This window comes from Elephantulus edwardii, unplaced genomic scaffold (assembly GCF_000299155.1).
Source record: "Elephantulus edwardii isolate Elephantulus edwardi_28Jun2011 unplaced genomic scaffold, EleEdw1.0 scaffold00027, whole genome shotgun sequence".
Classification (NCBI taxonomy): domain Eukaryota; kingdom Metazoa; phylum Chordata; class Mammalia; order Macroscelidea; family Macroscelididae; genus Elephantulus; species Elephantulus edwardii.
The window spans coordinates 1,924,925-1,946,417 of record NW_006399777.1 but is presented as its reverse complement, the minus strand read 5'-3'; the positions used below and the strand labels follow the sequence as shown (position 1 = coordinate 1,946,417).

The 21,493-nt window shown below is 50.2% G+C and overlaps 1 protein-coding gene across 1 annotated transcript in view; it reads left to right on the top strand.

Annotated features, from left to right (window-relative positions):
• Positions 1-21,493, top strand: part of HACL1 (2-hydroxyacyl-CoA lyase 1) — a 40,294-nt gene that overhangs the window by 14,009 nt on the left and 4,792 nt on the right. Inside the window, exons 7-16 of the mRNA XM_006883328.1 lie at positions 1,263-1,357; positions 2,476-2,588; positions 4,507-4,642; positions 7,755-7,860; positions 10,895-10,978; positions 12,205-12,306; positions 13,825-13,979; positions 14,461-14,619; positions 15,091-15,198; positions 19,677-19,863. Coding sequence (XP_006883390.1) covers positions 1,263-1,357; positions 2,476-2,588; positions 4,507-4,642; positions 7,755-7,860; positions 10,895-10,978; positions 12,205-12,306; positions 13,825-13,979; positions 14,461-14,619; positions 15,091-15,198; positions 19,677-19,863 — 1,245 coding nt within the window. The remainder of the gene's footprint in view (positions 1-1,262; positions 1,358-2,475; positions 2,589-4,506; positions 4,643-7,754; positions 7,861-10,894; positions 10,979-12,204; positions 12,307-13,824; positions 13,980-14,460; positions 14,620-15,090; positions 15,199-19,676; positions 19,864-21,493) is intronic.

Below are 21,493 nucleotides of genomic sequence, written 5' to 3'. Positions count from 1 at the left end.
TACATAAAACCATCTTTGCTCAATGAAACAGCCTGTTCTAAATGGGTTTCTGTTAACCAGTATTGATCTGTAAGTGATTTTTATGCCATTTCAAAGCTGTGAGTTCCAGAAACCCTTTGGCCCAAATAGGAGCCTCACGGTTCCTGGAGACGCTGCCAGACTGTTCAGGTTAAATTAGGTGAAGTGCCTGCCGTGGAGTTGAAGGAGTTGAGGAGCAGAGCCAAGGTTAAACCGTAACAAAGTGCATCTCAAAGCCCTAAGAAAGTGTGTTCCTTCTGACTCTTTCCTTTTAAACAAATGTTAAAATGATCTTCTAAAATCCATGGAGTCAGTGACTCCGCCCAGAAAGCCCACACCTCCTGCTGCCTCGGGGATTCCACCTCAGAGTCCCCCCTTATCGGTGAATCTTCCTTCTGGACTCAGACTGCCAACCGCGCAGTGGGCCCTGATTTTTGAAACAACGATTCTGACTGTTCAGAGAAGCTGTGGGTCTGCAGAAAGCCCTGCACCTCGTGTGTCCCACTCCTCCTGCACGTGTCCCTCCTGTAGACAGCTGCGGTTCCTGGCCCCCCGTCACGATGAGGGACCCCTGTCCATAGTCGCCACTCAGTGTCACGGTCCGGGCTTGATAGCTTGTAGCCACCGCTCCGTATCTGGGAACAGTGCCTCCACCCCACCCCCGCAATGCACCCTTCTCTGCCCGTCCTTCCCACCCCCGGGCCCGGCCCCAGGCCCCCCGATCTGCTCACTGGCTCCCCGGCGTCACTTTGCCCGGATGACACATATCTGGAATTATATCGTTTCTAGCACTGGCTGCTTTTGCTTACCTGTATTTATTACTTAATGTTTCTCTGGAACCTTTAGAGAGCTCTGGTGGCTTAGTGGTAAGGAATTGTGCTGCCAACCCCAAGGCAGGCAGTTTGAATCCACCAGCCACTCTGTGGGAGAAGGATGGGCAGTCTCCTCCTGTGTGATTAACAGCCTCTGAAATCCGCTGGAGGGTCAGCTGTGCATTGGTTCCCTCTCAACGGGGCACACCAACACCCACAACCAGCATATTTCCTGGCTTGAAAATGCATTTCTAGGGTCACTTCAGTTGATGATTGGTGTTGGCTATTTTCTGTCCTAACTAAAGAGTTAAGTTGAATCACATGTCCTCAAAACTAAAAGATGGTGTTTATACACAGAGTAAATGACTTTAAAATGACGCGTGAGCATGAAGACCGAGTGCTATAAAGTTGGCCCTTCTCTGTTGCATGCAGGCCGTGAGAAGCAGCATTTACGGCCGTCCCGGGGCGTGCTACGTGGACATCCCTGCAGATTACGTGAACCTGCAGGTGGACGCGGACTCGGTGATGTGAGTAAGGCGTGGGCTGGGATTCTCTCCCTCTTTATTGTGTGATGACTGCGTGTGCCCTTTTTTTTTATTTTTTTTTTTTTTTGCGTGTGCCTTTTAAAGGGGTGTGCCCAGCAGTTTATAAATTAATCTTCATGTGTCTTCACCTGCAGTCATGCAGTAAGGAAACGAAATCTTAGCCAAGAGGCTTACTTCTCTTAATTAAAATGGTATTCTTTAATAATTCCTTTTCTTTGAACTTACTATTATAGTTGAAGTGAAAGTTAATAATTCTTTTTGAATTTAATTGAGTCTTCTGAACTACTCAGTTGTAGTTAATTCCTTTCTTGTTGTGTACTGTCAAGTCAGAATTGACTCATAGCTGACCCTCCATCAGGTAGGTTTTCAGACGCTGTAAGTCACACGGGAGGACACTGCCCGTCTTTCTGCCATGGAGCAGCTGGTGGATTTGAACTGCCTGCCTTTGAGTTGGCACTGCAGTTCCTTATCCCTAAGCCACCAGGCTCCCTACAAATGGATGTGGTAATACGGTGTACATTACTGTCTTCATGGTTTCAGAAAAGTACTCCTTTAGTTATTACAAGTGGTTCATGGTAATTTGATGTACAATGTTGGGTGTCTTCATGGTTTAAATCAGGAGATAAGTGTGACTGTTGAAAAATTATTGAGACAGAGGAGAAAAGTGGGGTTTTGTTGTCATTGTTTCTTGTCTTTTTCTCTCTCTGGTTGAAATATATTCTTTCAGTCACAAAAGAAAAATCATTATTTCAGTCACAAAGTATTCACAGATGCTTCTGTGATTTGCCAAGTCCCTTTCTTCCCTGAAGTGGACTCTGGAGTGAACAACACGTGTGAGAAACATCACTTTCACTCTCATCTCAATCACCACCAGCCACTTGGGTTAATGCCTCAACTTTGTAACCATTTAGCACTTTTAAAAAATTAAGAGCCATTTAGCTTTTTAATCCAGAGTGGTCAGTTACGGGATTTCTGATAAATGGTGGTGGGCTTTGAGTCCAGAGGGCAGGCAGGTGGGGTTTCTGATGCTGCTGTATCCCCTTGTCGTGTGTGTGCTCTTCTCCTAACCCGCGGTACGTGGGTTGTCTCTTCACCTGCAGGTACGCAGAGTGCTGCCAGCCCCCTCCTGTCAGCATGGCAGACTCCTCTGCTGTGCGCACAGCGGCGTCCATCCTCAGGAGCGCCAGGCAGCCCCTTCTCATCATTGGAAAAGGTAGCACCGGGGGGAGACACTTGATCGTCTTTCTATTTAGGAATGCCTCCACTGATGTCCGAGATGAGGAGAAAAGGCCCCTCCCGTCGCCTGCCTGGTCACGTGTGCATTTGGACAGCTTTTGCACATGTGGTCTGATTGCTCTTGTAGACGTTGTGCTGTTTACCATGGGCCCGAGGTTGCTGTGTGTCACGGATGCTTTAGATTGTTATCTGTCCTCGTTCTCATCCTAACTGGGAATAGTTACCTAGGTTTATAAATAAAGTCACGGACAGTTGCAGGAAATTGAGGGCAGAGCTGTGTTGAATCGCGTGTGTTACGACAGGTCAGCTCTGTGGCCTGCCAGACGACACCTTAGCTTCTCAGTGTCTTCAGTGGTGAAACAGGGGTATCCGTCACCTCCGCAGGCTTGTTCCACTCAGGTAGCAGAGAATGTGATTCACAGAAGCCTGTTTTCTTTCTTCGTTTGGGGGGAGCTTAGTGCAAGGCCAGGCTCATAGATCGCATTCCTGAGTGATCTAGTGAAGTGAGGTCCACTCCGGGTGAGGTGCACAGGGTCACGTCTATGAGTCACATGGACATAGCAGCTTGGACTGTCTCTCAAGGGGGTCAGCGGCTTGTGGTGGGCAGAGTGGACGGGACAGCAGCTGCCCCTTCAACAGAATGGAGCATGGTCTGTCACCTGGACAGGAGACCTGTCACCAGGACAGGCAGCAGAGGTGGCGCAGGAGGAAGAAACCAGGTGTTCAGGGACCCTGAGGCCAGCAGGAAAATGCAACAAAATGCTTTGGAAGAAAAACCCCACGTGTCATCATGTGTGAGGAAGGTTTCCTAACTGAAGTGGTCCGAAGCTGTGTGCTCGTGTATAAACCCACGATCCTGTTTGCCAGAACTCCGTAGATAATATTTGTCTCCTGTTGTTGAGTCGGAAGCCTCGCAGCTGACCTCTGGTGGGTGTCAGAGATTGTCCGGCTGTCTCCCTCGGAGCTGCGGATGGATTCGAGCAGCCACTGTCCTCCTGCTGCATGACGTGGCCTTTGGCTTAGCTGCCCGGGTCCCCGTGAAGCTCCCCCAGAGCACCCCAAGTCCTGGATAAGAAGGAGTAGCCCCCCAGCCCTGAAAGGGAACAGGAAATATCTAAAAACATTGTCATGAGGCGAGCTCTGGTGGCCTGGTGGCAAGAAGGTGTACTGCAATCCCAGAGGTGCACAGTTCAAATCCACCAGATGCTCTGCTGGAGAAGGAGGAACAATCTCCTCCTGTACCAGTCAGATCTGATTTGAACACACACACACACACACACACACACTAATAAAATTTAAAAAAAATTAAAAATTTAAAAAAAATAAATAAAAACATTGTCATGGCCTTGATGGTGTTAGAAATCAGGGCCCATCCCCATGTTTAACAGGGAGTGTTCCTCGGTGTGGTCAAGGGCCAGCTCTCAGCTAGGGCCTGTGGACGCTGGTGCTGTCTGTCCACGCGGGTCGGCCCCTGCTGGGCTGACTGTAGTGCATCTGCAGTGACTTAGACACTGGTGTCCCCTGTTAGAATACGCGTGTCTGGAGGAGGGGACCCTGCCACTCGGGTGAGCACAGACAGCACCTCTCCCTCAGAGCAGAGTCCTTTTGTGCCCGCTGGACACCTCAGGGAAGGTCGTGTGTCCGCTAACGTTAGTTTACTAGGACGTAGAGCAGAAGTGATGAGTCTTGTGTGGGAGACACCCTTCAGGATAATCGACAAGATTGCTGCGGGGGACTAGAGTCATTACCTTTTAAACTTTTGAGAAGGTAAAGATGCAAGGCCGAAGGTTGGTTGGGGTCTAAGCATCCTTCAGAGACGCTCTCAAGGCCGTTTCACACCCCCCTTGGCGGGTTGGGGTGCAGGGAGTGTGACACCCCACTTCCTTTCCTTACAGGAGCAGCATATGCCCATGCGGAGGGCAGTATCCGAAGGCTGGTGGAGCTCTGCAAGCTGCCCTTCCTGCCCACACCCATGGGGAAGGGGGTGGTGCCCGACAACCACCCACACTGCGTCAGTGCAGCCAGGTCCAGGTGCGTGGTGCTGGCCAGCAGCCTGGTGGGTGGCTTGCGTCCTTCTCTGAGCTCCGTGAGTCTAGAGGCGTTTGAAAGGCTCGTGGGACAAAACCCAGGGGGACATTTGGTTCAGGGTCTCCTCTCCCTAGACTTGTCACCCACTGTTGGCTGGCCTGCCTGGATTCCGAGCAGAGGCTCCCCAGAAGCCCTCGCTAACACTGCTCCCCGCCGTGTGGTGTACCCCTCTCTTCCCGGATGTTTCCTTTTTGGTTTCTAGTCATGTGAGCATGTCTGTCTGGATGAGATTTCTCTGCACTTATCCTGTGTGCATGACAGGGCAGGGTTCAAGTTCACATGTTGCTTTGAGTCATGGTCAGCTAAATAGCCCCTAACAACAGCTAACACCTTCTTGGGTGTGTATGTGTGGTTTAGGAATTTTTCCCCCCCAACATTTTCTCATCTTCTTGAACCTATTTATTCATCTTCTTGGTAAAATTTGGTTTTCATAAAAAAATTAGAAGGGGTTTGTGTGTGTGTGAGGGAGATTGTTCCACTCTCCTTCTCGGCCCCCACGGCCCAGGCATTAGACTGTCATTGTTCGTCTGTCCGCAGCTCCGACTGTCGGGAGCTGCTGTGGTCCTGACCCCTGGCGGCCCCGCGTGACCGAGAAGCACAGCCTCACGTGCTCTGCTCACCGGTCATCTTCCTGCGAGCTGACGCCAGATCTCCCTGTTGACATGCCGCTGGCTAGGTCAGTGTGCCCGCCCTGCGGCCAGCAGCCCTGCCCCCCTTAAAGCCAGGGCCCACCCTGCTGCTGTTGAGGGAAACCTGGCTCTTAACGGAGCAGAACAGTCCCTCGGTTTCCCAGGCGTGACCCTCACAGGGGCACAGAGCCACGTTGATGCCCGTGGAGCCCTTAACGAGGGACACCAGGCCTTTGAGGAGCTCCCTCCCTGCGGTGAAGCCGGATCCGACCCGTGGCTCACCTTCCAGTGGGTTTTCAGAGGCTGTAAATGGCACAGGAGGAGACCGTCTGTCCTCCTGCCTTGAGAATGCTGGTGGATTTGAACCCGTGTCTTTGGGTTGTCACCACAGCCTCCTACCCTCTAGGCCAGCAGAGTTCCCGCAGGCCCCGATAGGTCTCTAAAAAGCTATTCATCCTTCCCCGTCCCTTGTCTCTTTACCATGTGTGTTTCTCTGCTGAGAATGCTTGGTTTTTTCCCACGTGTTTGAAAAGTATTTTTCTAACATAAAAACCTCACGTAACTCTGACGCCTAGGTGATCTAGGGCGGCTTCAATTGATTTTCTTTTCTTTTGAAAATCGGCCATTGTTTTTCTGGTTTTGAGTATTTTGGGTTGTGTCCTGACTATTTGTTATTGAATTCCAGGTCCTGTTAAAGTCACCTGTGAAATGTTTTTGTGTGTTTATGAGAGAGAGTGTGTGTGTGTGTGTGTGTGTGTGTGTGTGTGTGTGTGTGTGTGAGAGAGAGAGAGAGAGAGAGAGAGAGAATAAAACGGGGTAGGGTGGGGTGGGGCGGAGGTGCTGTTAGGTTCAGATGTCCGGTCCCGCCTTAACCACCGTGGCCAGTGGCTCTGTGTCAGCTCAGTTTTCCAAGCCTTTGCTATTTGGGTGTCTCTCTCAAATGTGCTCCACTGTGGCAGGAGCCCCAGACCTTAGCATAAGGGGCTCTTTCTCTTCTTTATCCCCATGGACCCTTTCCCTGGCCCTCTGGCTGGAAAGCTGGAATTTCTTTGGGAACTTGAGCTGTTTGGAAGCCCCCATCATGTAGCCCTTTGGCCGAGCCTGCCCTTGGGGCAGAGCTGGGAGGAGGAAAGGAAAACCCCAAGAGTTGTTGCCTCTTACCCTTCTCGGCTCCAGGGGCCTGTGTTTGAAGCCTCTGGCCAGAGACACACGGCTCTCTGGAAGTTTCTGCTCCTGCGGTTCTGTGGCCAGTGCTGCCTCGGTCAATGCCAGGAGATATAAGGTTAGGGGTGGGGGAACCCTGAACAACTCACGCCCTACTTCTTCCCATGCTTTGAAATGTCTTTGCTGGGAAGCATTTCTAGGACTCAGGAAGGGGAAGAGATGTAAAACCCACTCACGTATTCATCACTCAGCTTTATCAGACGGCAGCACTACGTCGTAATTGTCTCACGTTTTCTTTGCCTTAGTTTTATAAAAACCATTGATTTTCTGGTTCCCTGTGTGTAGTTCCTGATCCCATTCCCTCCAGCCCTCCTTCACCCTGAACAGGTAACCACACCATGGATTTCCAGTCTTCTGTGTAGTTACGCAGGTACCAACATGAATTTTAGGGTTTACGAGAGTATACCTTTCTAATTTTTCTTAGTAGTGCATTTTTTTAGAGGAGTTGTTGTTGTTGATTGGCTTTGAGTCGAGCACGACTCATAGCGACCCTATGCCCAAAAGGCCTCAGGACAGGCCAGGGTTCAGAGTTGCTGTACACAGGGTCGCTGTGGGTTGCAGGCGACTCGACGGCACATAACAACAACAACAACATGGTATATATGCTCAATACAATACAGCCTTTAAAAATTCTATGCAAGAAGAACTTAATGACAAAGAAAAGAACAACAGACAAAAGTGTATGTTGTTAGGTGTTGCTGAGTCAAGTCCATCTCCTGGTGTCCCTGGCCTGTCCTGCTCCCTCTCACCACCTCTGATACAGGGGGGCCTGTTGCTGCAGCTCTTAGTCCATCTCACTGAAGGTCTTGCAGTCTAGCTATGTGAAGATAGATGTAGTCAGGAGAAAACTCTAGACGGAAAGGTGGGAATATGCCAAGATGAATAACATTTGATAAAAGAAATAACAGGTAATAAAGACACTTGGGGTGAGTGAATTTTATTTTACACTTTTCCTGATTTTTCTAGGTTTTCCACAGTAGACTTGAATTCGGTTTTTTATAATAAATTGGTTTCTAAATTTTCATTTGCAAACTCAGATTAGCCATAGAGCTTATTCAGAACTCGAAACATCAGAGTATTTATTTAAACTTCCCTAAATAGATAACTAACTTTATGATCATTCAAAGAAGTTTAGGTATACTTTCTGTAAGTATATGTAAGTTATGTAAGATTGGTATCTGGTGTGTTATTTTTTTTAATAGGGCTTTGCAGTTTGCCGATGTAATTGTGTTGTTTGGTGCAAGATTAAATTGGATTTTGCATTTTGGACTGCCTCCACGCTACCGACCGGACGTGAAGTTTATCCAGGTACCCAGAGAGGTCTCAGTCTCTGTTCTCTTAGCTCTCTGTTCTGCCCACCCTCTCAGCCCTTGTTCTCTCCTTGTTCTCCTTGGCTTTTGTAAAGAACCGTGTCTCTTTTTTAACAGAATTTTATCCATTGTCTAAACTAACTATGTTGTTGTTGTTGTTATGTGCCATCGAGTCATTTGCGACTCATAGCGACCCTATGCACAACAGCCCTAAACCCTGCTCTATCCTGTGCCAATCACACTGCCTCTGACACACCCATCCGACTAACTATAGGTACCAAAAATGCTGCCTTTTAAAATCTAATGTAATGTGCCAGCTTACCAATGTTTAGGTAACTTTTTAAAGTCCAATTTCAAATGACATGTAAAGAGAAGCATAATTTGTCACTCCTCCGTAAACAAGGAAGCAGACAGCCGCCGTGGGCTCAGCTGTGGCTCATGCCAGTCACGTGTGTCAGTAGAACTGTGCACCTCAGGGTTTTCAGTAGCTGACCCTCTTCAGAGTTGATGTCTTCCAAGGATGGAGCTCTGGTGGCCCCGACTGTAGGGAGTGACACTACTGGCCCAAAAGCCGAGATTCTGACAAGTGGAATCCACCATCTGCTTCATGGGAGCAAGATGAATAACTGACCACGGCTACAACTCGAGAGAACCTGGATGGGTGACTGACCACGGTTACAACCTCAGAACAGAGATGGGTGACCGATCACAGTTACAACCTCAGAGAACAGAGATGGTTAACTGACCACGGTTACAACCCCAGAGAACCTGGATGGGTGACCGACCACGGTTACAACCCCAGAGAACCTGGATGGGTGACCGACCACGGCTACAACCCCGGGGAACCTGGATGGGTGACCGACCACGGTTACAACCTCAGAACAGAGATGGGTGACCGATCACAGTTACAACCTCAGAGAACAGAGATGGTTAACTGACCACGGCTACAACCTCAGAGAACCGGCTGGAGAAGCAGCTCTGAGTCGGTTTTGATTCAATGTCAGTGAGCTTTATTTGAGTTTTCCGAAGTGTGTTGGGGTAACTTCCAACCTCCAGCAAAGCACGTTTACTGCACCACTCCAAACTCTTCTCCGTACTTAAGATATTTTCAAGTGCAAAAGTGTTTTAAATGGCCAGTAGGCAAGACTTAGAACTGGTTACTGCTCAGTCCTCTGCTGATAGTTTGTATTTTCATCCCAAATGCACTGAATCAGAATCTACATTTGTTAAGAGGGTCCCTAGAGGATTCACTCAGGTTTCATAATTGGGGTTTTTGTTAAAATGTCGATTCTGATTCCATATGGCTCGGGGAGGTGGGGGGCGGTGGTTATGTGCAGCTGAGTCAGAATCGACTCCTCACTGAGCGTCCGGCGAGTTTTCAGAGGCAGGAAGTCCCATGGGAAGAGTCGACCTCCTCCTGTGGAGCAGCTGGTGGCCTTGAGACAAGCAGTGCCGCTCCTTACTCACCAGGCAGAAATGGAAGTTTATCAGCAAAGGCTTCAGCTGGGGTATTGATGAGTTAAATGGAACAGCCAATATTGCTGGGCTGAGTTCTGCTTACATGCCTGCTTCTCGTTGGCCTTTTGGTAGGAAATCTCGGAACTCCATTGGATTACCCGTGTTGTTGGAGGTGTAGACCACACTGGCTCTCGGGTGACTCTTGCTGTGTTATGAACCTCTGTAAACACAGCTTCCTAACTGGCATGGAAATTACCACATACGTGGCGTGAGCGCCTTTTAATCCTGTACATGGGGGACCCATCCCCTTTTCACGTCTGATGAACCAACTACAGTTGTTACCTGCTGCATGTATACCTCTTTCTTCTTTTTCATTGTTAATGCTAGTTTATTTATAAAATTCTAGTACATGGTTTTCCAGAACAGATTCTTCCAGTTTCCTTCTCTACCCCGATCAAATTGTAGGACCCCAAGATTAGTCCCTTCCTCCCCCTGCACATCCTCACCCTCTGCTTTCATTTACCTGCTAGTTCTTTTTTTTTTATTTTATTTTTTTATTTTTGTGTGAGTGTACCGTCAAATCAGATCTGACTGGTACAGGAGGAGATTGTCCCTCCTTCCCCGGCAGAGCATCTGGTGGATTCAAACCGTGCTCCTCTGGGATTGTACTTGCAGCTCCTTGCCACTAGGCCACCAGAGCTCCCCTACCTGCTAGTTCTTAAGGCATCAACTGCAAGTGGTCTTTTCCCACCTTTGACCAGGGGCCACTGGGAACGAAAGCCGCACATAAGATTGGGGTGCACTTGGCAGGTGGCACCACGCCCCTGCTCACAGAGTAAAGGTCGTCCTTAGGGCCAGCTCAGTTTTCCTAGTGGGGAAGCTATTTCCCCTTTACCTGGGTGCCCCTGGCCCTGTAGAGCTGGGGTGTCTGGGTGACCGGAAGCCAGCATCACGTGCTGTAGGGAGATTTTCTAGAACGTGGTGCCCAGGCCTGCAGCGTCTGCACCACCTGAGTACCTAGAGCCACCCCAGAGTGTGAATCCAAATCACTGACAGCGTACTGCTACAGGTATGCAGCTTGTTTGAACAAGCCCACCGGGCGGTCCTGAAGTCCACCCACATTTGAGAACCCTGCCCTGGGAGGTATTCCAACTGTGACGAACTAGAATCTTATTATAGCCTAGTTTTAAAACAGATTGGTCAGGTCAGATACACCAAACTTCTGTGAGTAGATTTTCAAACGGGGGGAAATGGTGGACTTCTCAGTACTAGCTAGTATATAGTTGAGGATGTCAAACATGGCATTTTTTTTTTTATCATATGTTGAGGGGGCATGGAATATCAGGTTGCTAATACAGAGGTCAGTGGTTCAAATCCCCCAGCTGCTCTGGAGAAAGATGGGCATCTGCTCCCCAGTGATTCACACCTTCGGTCTCTAACTGAGCATGGCCCTGGGTTTTGTTTTCATATGTGCACGGTTCATTTTATCTCACCTTGATTAACTTCTGAAAGATGTTAGACTCAGAATGGCTTGTTCCTCAGACTCTCTCTCGCTCTCTTTCTCTCTCTCTCAGATTGACATCTGCGCTGAGGAGTTGGGGAATAACGTCCGGCCTGCCGTCACTTTGCTAGGAGACATAAACGCGGTGACGGAGCAGGTAAGCACGCAGCCTGGGTCCTAGTTTATGTGGCTTGGTTTAAAGATTAGTTCTGAGAATGTTCCTGAGTCTTTGAGTAATAAGACTACCCACCCTATTTATAAAAGAAAACAACCTTGAACTAGAACTCCTGCACCTAGACCAAGCTGGACAGAAAATGATGTTCCCAAGGTGGATGGTTTTAATCTGCAGCCCTCAGGCCTGGTTTTAATTGGTTTTGGTCAAACACTCTTCTAAGTGACATAGCCCTGGTCTGCCCACTTGTCGTACAGAGGTAACTCGTGGTTGCTGTGATGCTGAACACTGTGACACTGATGTGTCAAATGCGAGAATGGTTACCCATGGTGGACAGTGTTTGGTGGAGCTCCCCGATTAAAACAAGGTTGGAAGCAGGAATGGCATCCACTTCCGTAATAGCTTGCCTCCGGAAACCCTCTGAACCTGGAGAAAGGATGAAAGTTATGCAAGGGTGCAGGTCTTTCATAGAGTCGCGATGAGTCGTCTACGACTTGAAGGCACTAGACAACAACAGTAAGCTGGTAATTTCCAGGAGGTATTTTAACACTGAAAGTCAATCAATAGACAGAACTGCCCCTTCTCAGAGGTGATCCAGCAGTCTTACCTACTGTGTCTCCCAAAAGATTGGCGTGGCAGACAGGATGAAGTCTAACTTTATTTCTTCAGATGAAAGAAAGCTTCTTACCCTTCATACAGTCACTGTGTCTAGATTCTCATCATTTGTGTATCATTCACGCATTTCATTTTAATAGATGACACGGTGCTGTGGCGTGTGTTGCTTGATTCTGGCTGGCACAGATGAGTGTGTTACACCTGCACGGCCCGCAGTCCAGTTCTGTACCGAGACACTGGGGCTTGGCCTCTGTCCGAGGAGCCTGGGCCCTCGCCTTCCTGCACAGTTCTCTGGAAGGTGGTCTGCGTCCTTGTGGTGCAAGGCGCTGGGGAGGACTTTGAAAGCCCTGCCCGTGGGGGTACCTGCATGCAGGAATTCCAGCAGGGTGCAGGGATGCTAAAGCCTCCCGTTTACCTCCTGTCAGCAGTTTGCGGTCCAGAGGAAAAAACGTGAGCCACACTGGTGATGTGAGGGTGTAAAAGAAAGTTACTGTCTTCTCTGAGGAGAAATGGATCTAGATTAATGTTAATTGCAGCTCATTTACTTTCGGGAAAGGAAGAAGACGTCTGTGGGGTTTGTGTTTGTGTTGTTTTAGCTTTTAGAACAATTTGATAAAGCCCCGTGGGTGTATCCTCCGGAGAGCGCGTGGTGGAAGACGCTCCGGGAGAAAATGAAGAGCAATGACGCGGCATCGAAGGTACGTGCCCCGCTCGCTCGGGGCTCCCGCTCTGCCTGCAGCTGCTGCCCAGTGCCGTCGGGTGGACGGGGATGCCCAGCGGGTGGACGGGTACGCCCAGCGACAGGCCTGCAGCTGCTGCCCGGTGCCGTCGGGTGGACGGGGACGCCCAGTGACAGGCCTGCAGCTGCTGCCCAGTGCCGTCGGGTGGACGGGGACGCCCAGCGGGTGGACGGGGACACCCAGTGACAGGCCTGCAGCTGCTGCCCTGTGCCGTCGGGTGGACGGGGGTGCCCAGCGACAGGCCTGCACCTGGCCCTGCCCTGCTGGCCTCACCGGCCGTGACATGCCTGGCCGTCATGACAGTCACCGGGTCAGTCCATCTTGCTGAGCACCTGCCTCTCTTTCTCTGGCCTCCACCTTTCAGGAGGTTCTATTAGAGTGTCACATATTCACTCCTGAAAATCACTGAGCTGTGTGAAACATGCAGTGACGCCACAGGGCTTGTGGTGGTGGCGGTGGCGGCGGTGGCGGACTTCCGAGCCAGAACTGGGCCAGAGCTGACCTGCCCGCAGGTTTTCAGAGGCAGCGAATCGCGTGTGAAGAGATTGCCCATCTGTCTCCCGGGCAGCGCTGGTGGGTTCCAGCCGCGTCCTCGTGGGTTGGCAGCACAGTTCCTTGCCACTAAGCCATCTGGGCTCCCTGATAAAACGAACTGGAAGGCCCATAGTCTGTGTGACACACAAAAGTGAGACGTTACTGTGTCAGTGAGAAGCTCAAAGCTGCACTCACGCCGTACGTAGGAATTACGTCGTGAGCCACACAGGCACCCCCCAGGCAGAGGCCTTTGCTGGGAGAGGCAGCGTGATGGTGGGGGCAGTGGGCCCTTCCTGGAGCCCCGGCAGGCACCCCCCCAGGCAGAGGCCTTCGCCTGTGTGCCCTCCACCGCAGGTTCCCTAACACAGTGAGTGGGGCGTATTTTCTTTACCCACCAGTGTTTGGGGGACGAGGGTGAACCATATTGTCAGCTTGTTTTCTGAAATCCTGACACTTGAGTGGCGTGTCTTAAATCACATTCTCATATTAAAATGCCCCTTTTTGTAAGGCATTTTTTCCCTGACAGCGCTCGGACAGGCTGGTGTTGCTGAAGGACTGGACCTTTACTGAAAGGATTCTCGCTTTTCTAGCAGGGCAGGGCTGTTCACAGGCCACTGAGCCTCTTAGAGCAGCGGTTGGACGGCCACGTGGGAGCTCTGGTGACCTAGAGGGTAGGGAGGCATGTTGCCAAGCCAAAGGCAGGTGGTTGACCCCACCAGCTGCTCCGTGGGAGAAAGATGGGCACCCTCCTCCCATGTGACTTACAGCCTCGGAAACCTGCTGACGGGTCAGCCATGGCTTGGTTCCGACTCAACAGCAGTGAGTGGACTTTGGGAACTTGTAGGTGGTGTTTGTTGCTTTGTGATGTGCCCAGTGAGTTTGATTCTAGTTTATTGACTTTATTTCTGTTGTTTTCCAATCTGTCCCCATCTATCCTTTTAGGAATTAGCATCCAGAACCTCCCTGCCAATGAACTACTACACCGTGTTCTACCACGTTCAAGAACAGCTCCCAAGAGATTGCTACGTGGTCAGCGAGGGCGCCAACACGATGGACATTGGACGCACTGTGCTCCAGAACCACCTCCCGCGACACAGGCAAGTCCTCGGGGAACACGCACAGCTCATCTCTTCTATCCCAGCTTGCTGTAACCCGGCAGCTCTGGTCAGGAGGACTTGGAGAAACCCGCCTGTCCGGTGCCGGCTCTGGTCAGGAGGGCTTGGAGAATCCCGCCTGTCCGGTGCCGGCTCTGGTCAGGAGGGCTTGGAGAATCCCGCCTGTCCGGTGCCTGCTCTGGTCAGGAGGGCTTGGAGAATCCCGCCTGTCCAGTGCCGAAGCGCAGCGTGGTTCATGAGAGAATCCTCCCCTGAGAGCTTGTGCGATAGTTGTACACTCCGCCTTCCGAGGCTGCAGCCCCGTCCTTTCCTTCTCAGCTGATCCCCTCGCCCCCTTGTCAGTCATCTCTTAGAAGTTCCTGCTCTTCCAGGAAGGATTGGGCCGCCTGGCTGTTTCCTGTACCCACGTGCACACACGCTCTGGCCTGTGCTGACCCAGCCTTTCCCGCGTGTCTCCCCACAGGCTTGATGCTGGCACCTTCGGGACCATGGGAGTAGGTTTGGGATTCGCCATCGCAGCTGCTCTGGTGGCTAAAGACAGAAGCCCGGAGCAGCGGGTCATCTGTGTGGAGGGAGACAGTGCCTTCGGGTTCTCCGGCATGGAGGTGGAGACCATCTGCAGGTACCCGGCCTCCTGAAGCTCTGACGTGTCATTGTCCAAGACGTGAGAAATCACACGTAAAATGCACTCACCTGACAAAGGCGTGTCAAATAGGCGTTCCCCATTTACCAGGTCTCCCCTGTGTCCTGAAGACATAATTAGAGCTACCTGGTGACAGCGTGCCCAGAGCCTCACTGGGGTCAGACGGCCTGAATTTAGATACCAGGTTAGAGCCAGTGACGTTGGCTAAGGTGCTTACCCAAGCATCCACCTCCATTCCTTTATAATAGGAGCAATAACGTCCCCGCCGTGGAAGGTGGCTATGAAAACAGGTCACCTGGGTGCAGGGGGCATCTGATTTGTGGCCCAACTCTGATGCTACCAAAAAGCATATAGAAAATAGTAACTGTTTTTAAATTGAAATTTCAACTCGCGAGCAGAAGTCGTGTGGAGTTACGAGTGATTCTCCTCGCACTTTGTTCTGGATTTCAGGCACAACCTGCCAATCGTCCTCCTGGTGGTCAATAACAACGGCATCTACCAAGGCGTGGACACAGACACTTGGAAGGAGATGCTGGGTTTTGGAGAAGTGGCCGCTGTGTAAGTCATCTAGAACCACGTGCATGTATTTTCATCCTTTTAACCATTTCTTTAAATCTGTCTTCATTATTTGTTCTGCTGAGATTAGTAACAGACCAGTTACAGGAAGTACGGAGTCCACACTGTCCCGAGTGTTTGATCTGCTGCATTACTCCACACTTTGTAACACCAGCAGTCCCTCCGCCCTGCAGTTCCCTCACTCCTCCATGGCCCTTGGGTTTGGTGATTTGCTAGAAGGTCTCCCAGAGACTCAGAGCCTTCAGGGGAATGCCTCAGGGATGCAAGCCAGTGAAGAGACTGGACACTGGACCAGTGTAGCTGGAGTGTGAGTGTGCCCCAGACAACCTTCGTTCAGCTCTCATGGGCGGCTAGGAGCTGCTGGTAGGGTGGGGCGTGTATCCCACCCGAATCCTATGTCCTTAATACAATAAATACTTCAGCACAAACAGTTCGTCAATGGCCAGGAAGGACATCGTGAACAAGAAACTTGGCACTAGGTACCCTGTATACAGGGAGCTCTGGTAGCCTCATGGCAAGACGCTGTGCTTCAATCCTGAAGGCACGCAGTTCACGGCCACCTGCTGCTTCAAGCGAGAAGGATGGACAGTCTCCTCCCACGGGATTAACTGCCTCTGAAAACTCTCTGGAGGGTCAGCTATGGGTTGGTTCCGACTCTGTGGTACACAACAACCTGTGTATGGTCTGTCCCCACTGATTGAGCGTGCGTGGCGTGGGTCTGTTCAGTCCATCTGTCAGCACACACAGCGCCGTCCGCTGTCGGGCGTTCAGTTAACGTTTCACACTGATCCTGGGGAGCCGCTGACTACACAGCGAGTGGGGCTGATCTCTAACCGCTTTGACTAGAGGACTCAGTGAGAACCGCTCCTACCCGCCCTGTCCTGTCACTCGCCCATTACCCGCAGGTCAGAGCTGAACCTCCATCGGATGTAAACACGTGGGAGGAAACGTCCCATCTTTCTCCCTCAGCCTCTCTGGTGGATTTGGGTGAACAGTACGGCTCCCTCCACTCCAGGGCCAGTACCAGATGTCTCGTGTCAGGATGGGATGTCTGCAGATTGTTTTTGATCCAGAGACCTGTCTCTCTTTCGTAACGCCGCTTAATCTTGACTGTCTGATGACCAAGCTCAGCAGAGGCCATGTTGGAGCCGGTCCCGGGTGTGTTGTGCTGACCTGAGGGCCAGGGAATGGCCAGTAAGCACATTTGCTTAGGTCTCATTGACGTCCTTCCCAAATGACATATGATGGAATGGAAGAGACTTGCTATTTTGCAGTTACTATTCCTCCCTGCCTCTTCTCTTGCGTTCATAATCGTTATAATAGTGTGGCCCACACTCTGTGGTGATGTAGCCACTGAAACAAAGTTTTAGTCAAGTTGATTCTGACTGCATGTGATAGGGTTGTAATCTCGTGGTGGAAGTGTACTTCTGGCTTTCCATCTTAGTGCTGCTGGCGTATTTGAACCACTCACCTTTTAGTTAACAGCCAAGATGTTAGCCACATTTCAGTGCTCAGTAGCAGCAAGTGTTATATCATTGGACAATGTAGATATAACACACATCTGTCATCACACTTACCTCTATAGGACAACAGTGGAGAGACCACAGAGAGAGAGATGGAGACACAGGAGTAAGTGCATGCGTCGAGCTGTGGACAGCGAGGTCCAGCAAAGTGTTAAAGTCCTTCTGATGAAGCAGAAACTGTTTATTTAGTAAATGTTACTGGCAAAATTGGATATCCATTTTCAGTAAAACAAAACAGGTTCCCATACACAAAAACTGACTCAAAATGGATTATATACCTAAACGTTAAATCAGAAACTGTCAGAAGTTCCTGGGTGGTAACAAAGGGCGAAACAATAGCACCTAGTTTTCTTGAGAATTACATTATCAATCACAATGACACGTGCACAAACAACAGAAGAAAAACATAACTGGGACCTCCTAAGAATGAAGTAATTACAACTATGAGATATCATCTCACCCCAGTAAGAATAGCTAAATTTAACAGAACAGCAAACATCAAATGCTGACGAGGTTGTAGAGGAACTGGAACCCTTATTCACTGTTGGTGGAATTGTAAAATGGTGCAACCACTATGGAAGGCTGTATGGCGTTTTCTTAAAAAGAAATACCATTTGACCCAGCAATTCCACTACTGGGAATTTATCCTAAAGAAACGATAACCGCCACCCGAGCAGATATATGCACACCCATGTTTATTGCTGCTTTGTTCACAATAGCAAAGAGATGGAAACAACCTAAGTGCCCATCAATAAATGAATGGATAGAGAAGCTCTGGTATATTCACACAATGGAATACTATGCTGCATTAAAAAACAAGGAACTCATGAAATATCCAAAATGGATGACCTTGGAGGACATTATGCTGAGTGAAGTATCTCAGTCACAAAAGGACAAATATTGCATAGGGCCACTGTTGTAAAGCGGGACTGACATCTGAGTTGAGGAAAGAGAAAAGGAGGGAAGGAATGATGTGTATTGCATTGAAACAGGAAAGAGAACTGTTTGAAAGGTATATATGATTTGGTATTATTGTCATGAGAGGAGTCCAGAGTGAAGGCTGCATAGTGGAGTGGACTGGGGAGGGTGGGTTTGCCTAACAATGATACAGTTTTTCTTTTACTTTTGAAGGAGAAGAGTGAATTGGAGGGAAGGGGTGCGTAGGGAGAAAAGTGCAACAGTGAATGAATAGAAAGCCTACGTATCTGTAAACTTTCATTAAAATTAATAATTTTTTTTTAAAAAAATGAAATAATTAGTGCATCAAAAGAATGAAGAAAGATACTACTGACAGCAGGGGAAAAAATCTCTAGGAATAGCAAAAGGGGCTGTCACGGATTGAACTGTGCCCACTAAAATAAGTGTATGTGAGTTGTGGTTGTTCGATGCCATCAGGTCAAGTGGCTCATAGCAATCCTGTGAGCAGCAGATCTGAACCCTGTCCTATCCGGACACTCTCAAGCCCATTGCTGGATGTGAGGGCGGTCTGGCTGCGACATCTGTCATCCCATTGTTCACCAGGGTTGATTAGGCTGGCTGGGCGGGTGTCCCCTTCCTCCCCACCAATGCATGTGCATCCCTCCCGAAGCTCGGTGTAAGAGAATGACCATCCCCGATAGAAGGAAGACCAGCCTTCGGTCAAGATTATACGAGTAGCAGCGCTCTCCTGCTAGAACCTCCAAACAAGCTCATTGCTGCAGTCACTGTCAGTCCATCTGGTTGAACGTCTTCCTCTCTTTCACTGACCGTTCACGTTTCCAAGGATGATGTCTTTCTCCAAGGAGTAGCCTCTCCCATGCCCGGAGTATGTGAGAGAGAGTTTTATCGTCTTTGTCACCAAGGAGCACTCTGGCTGCACCTTCTCCAGGATATAACTGTTCTTTTGTCAGTCCATAAGATAGTTAAATACTCTGCTCCAACACTGCGGTTCAAAGGCATCAAGTTTTCCTCTGTCACCCTTTTCATTGTCCAGCTGTCCTGTGCATAGCAAGTGAATGAAAATACCATGGTCTGGATTAGAACACCTTTGTCCTCAAACTGACATCATTAATCCTTTGTGATTTGGAGAGTCCCTGACTGCAGACCGTCCCAGTACCTGGTTTCCCGACTGCTGATAGCAAGTGCATTGATTGTGAGTCCGAGGAAGATGAAGTCGTTAACAGCTTCCATTTTTTTCTCTATCATAATGTTGCCTGTTGTTCCAGTGGTGAGGATATTTGTTTTCTTGACATTGAGATGTAATTTGCATTGAAGGCTGTAGTGTTTGATCTTCTGAACCAAGTGCAAGTCCTCCTCACTTTAAGCAAGCAAGGTTGTGTCATCTGCATAATGCAGGCTTATTGATGACTCTTCCTCCGATCTTGATGCCAAATTCTTCTACAAAGAGTCCAGCTTCTTAAAGAATTTGTTCAACATGCAGACTGAACAGGTATGGAGAAAGGATACACACCTTTCCTGATTTTAAACCACGCAGGGTTCCCTTGCTGTGTTCACACAGCAGCTTCTTGGTCCAGGTCTGTTTGTTAAAGCCATGTGATATTACTGTAATGGCAGGGGTTTGTATAAAAAACAAAACTAGGAGCTCCCCGACAGTCCACATTCATCCCAAAACAAAGAAGAGAAGTTCAATGCCTGGGAATGGGACCTGCAAAATGGACATCATGAGGATGTTGATAGGTTGTGAAAGGCGTCACCAGTGTACCTCAGCAGCAGGCCAGGGCTGCCACCTGGAAAGATGGTATACTGTCCAAACATCCACCAAAAATGGGATAGAATAGTATTTCTAAAAAAGTCACCTGGAAAGTCGAGGACACTGGCATCTCAGCTAGAGTCAGTAGTGTGTCTTTAAGTTTGCCTTTATCTCAGATTGTTCTGGAGAATGACTTTTCCTGTATGTTTTCGAGTTGAACCTTACTGAGCCCTGACTCTCTCTTGCAGGAGTCCCCCGATCTTCCTGCTCCCAAATGCCCGCTACGAGCAAGTCATGTCTGCATTTGGGGGAACAGGTTATTTTGTACAAACTCCAGAGGAACTCCGGAACTCGTTGAAGCAGAGCCTGGCGGACACGACCAAGCCCTCCCTCATCAACATCATGATTGAGCCGCAGGCCACGCGGAAGACCCAGGTGGGTCACAGCAAGTGAAAGTTCATCGAACGGGGCTGGGGCAGGGACGGCACCTGCCGAACAGAGCGCCTCGGAGGAATTCACGGAGTTCTGTGTAAACAGGTCCCCGGTCCAGCACATCTGTGTAAGGACGGTTTGCCGAGGCGTTCCTTATGTGCCCACAGCAAAGCACCCCAGCCTGTAGCCCCACTGAGTTTTCAGCACCTCGGGGAGCTGGCATGCGGCAACCTCACCCGAATGCATCGTAGTGGTGCCAGGATTGTGCTGACAGAGAGAGGCTGGGGCCAAGTCAGCCCGCAGGACGGAATTTTGTTACCCCAGGGTCACAGTGATGTTTGAACCAAGACCTGAAGGATGAGCTGGTGAACTGGGCAGATGGTGAGGAGAGGTGGCCGTGTGTCCCTGTGATGAGGGCACCCTCTTCCTACACTAACCCCACAGGGACAGCTGAGCTGGTGGTGAGGAGAGGTGTCCGTGTGTCCCTGTGACAGCAGTGCAGCCCTGTGAGAGTGGTGATGTCTGAGCTCCACAAGGGAAGGCGTCCCATCAACAACATCCACGGCACAAACCCCATTCCTCCTACACCCCTGCTCCTCCCTCTGCCAGTTCTAACACCAGACATTCCTCCCAGGGGACTCGCTGCTCTGCTGCAGGGTCTTAGATCCCTTGCAGTGGCCACACACACCATCCTCAGAGTTACGGAGCTCACTGGAGAAGTCAGAGGGAGCGCTGGTGGCCTCGTGAGGAGCTGTGCTGCGGTCCTGGAGGCACACAGTTCAGATCCACCAGCTGCTCAGAGAGAGAAAGACAGACAGTCTCCTCCTGTGCGATTCATCTACCTCGGAAAAGCTGCTGGAGGGTCCACTGTGGGTCAGCGCAGCCGTACAGAACAAGAAGGGAAGTTAGCAGTTTACAATTCAGGGTACAAACAAGATGCAGTTCTTCAGTCAGGACAGCTTCTCAGGTGTGATCACAGGCCCTTGACCATTAGCCTGACCACGTTACATCAGTGTTAGAAAGCTCCCTCTGTCTGCTGGTTACTCCATCTGTCCCCAGCCCTCCAGCAGCTTGGGTGAAGGCCTGTGGCTCTGCCAGACAGCAGAGCCAGGTCAGATCTCTGGTTTCCACTGTGGCAGCACTGCTCTCAGGTGGATCCCAGTGTGAGGTGCACAGGAGTCGCTGGTCCCAAATGGTGCTCTCTGCACCTGCTGCCTCTTCCTTCTTGCTGGTAGTCAGAACCCCCTCTTCTGCTTCTAAACCTTCTTGATTTAAACCTGGCAGGATGGTGAAACTGGCCAGCCACTCAGCCGAAGTCGGCTCTGTGTGTTCACACCCGGCCCTGTGCTCGCCTTGTGCCCATGCTCCCACCCGGCCCTGTGCTCACCCTGTCTGCCTATTCACACCCAGCCCCGTGCTCACTCTGTGTGTTCACACCCGGCCCTGTGCTCGCCTTGTGCCCATGCTCCCACCCGACCCTGTGCTCACTCTGTGTGTTCACACCCGACCCTGTGCTCACCCTATCTGCGTGTTCACACCCGGCCCGGTGCTCACCCTGTCTGCCTGTTCACACCCGGCCCTGTGCTCACCCTGTCTGCGTGTTCACACCCGGCCCTGTGCTCACCCTGTCTGC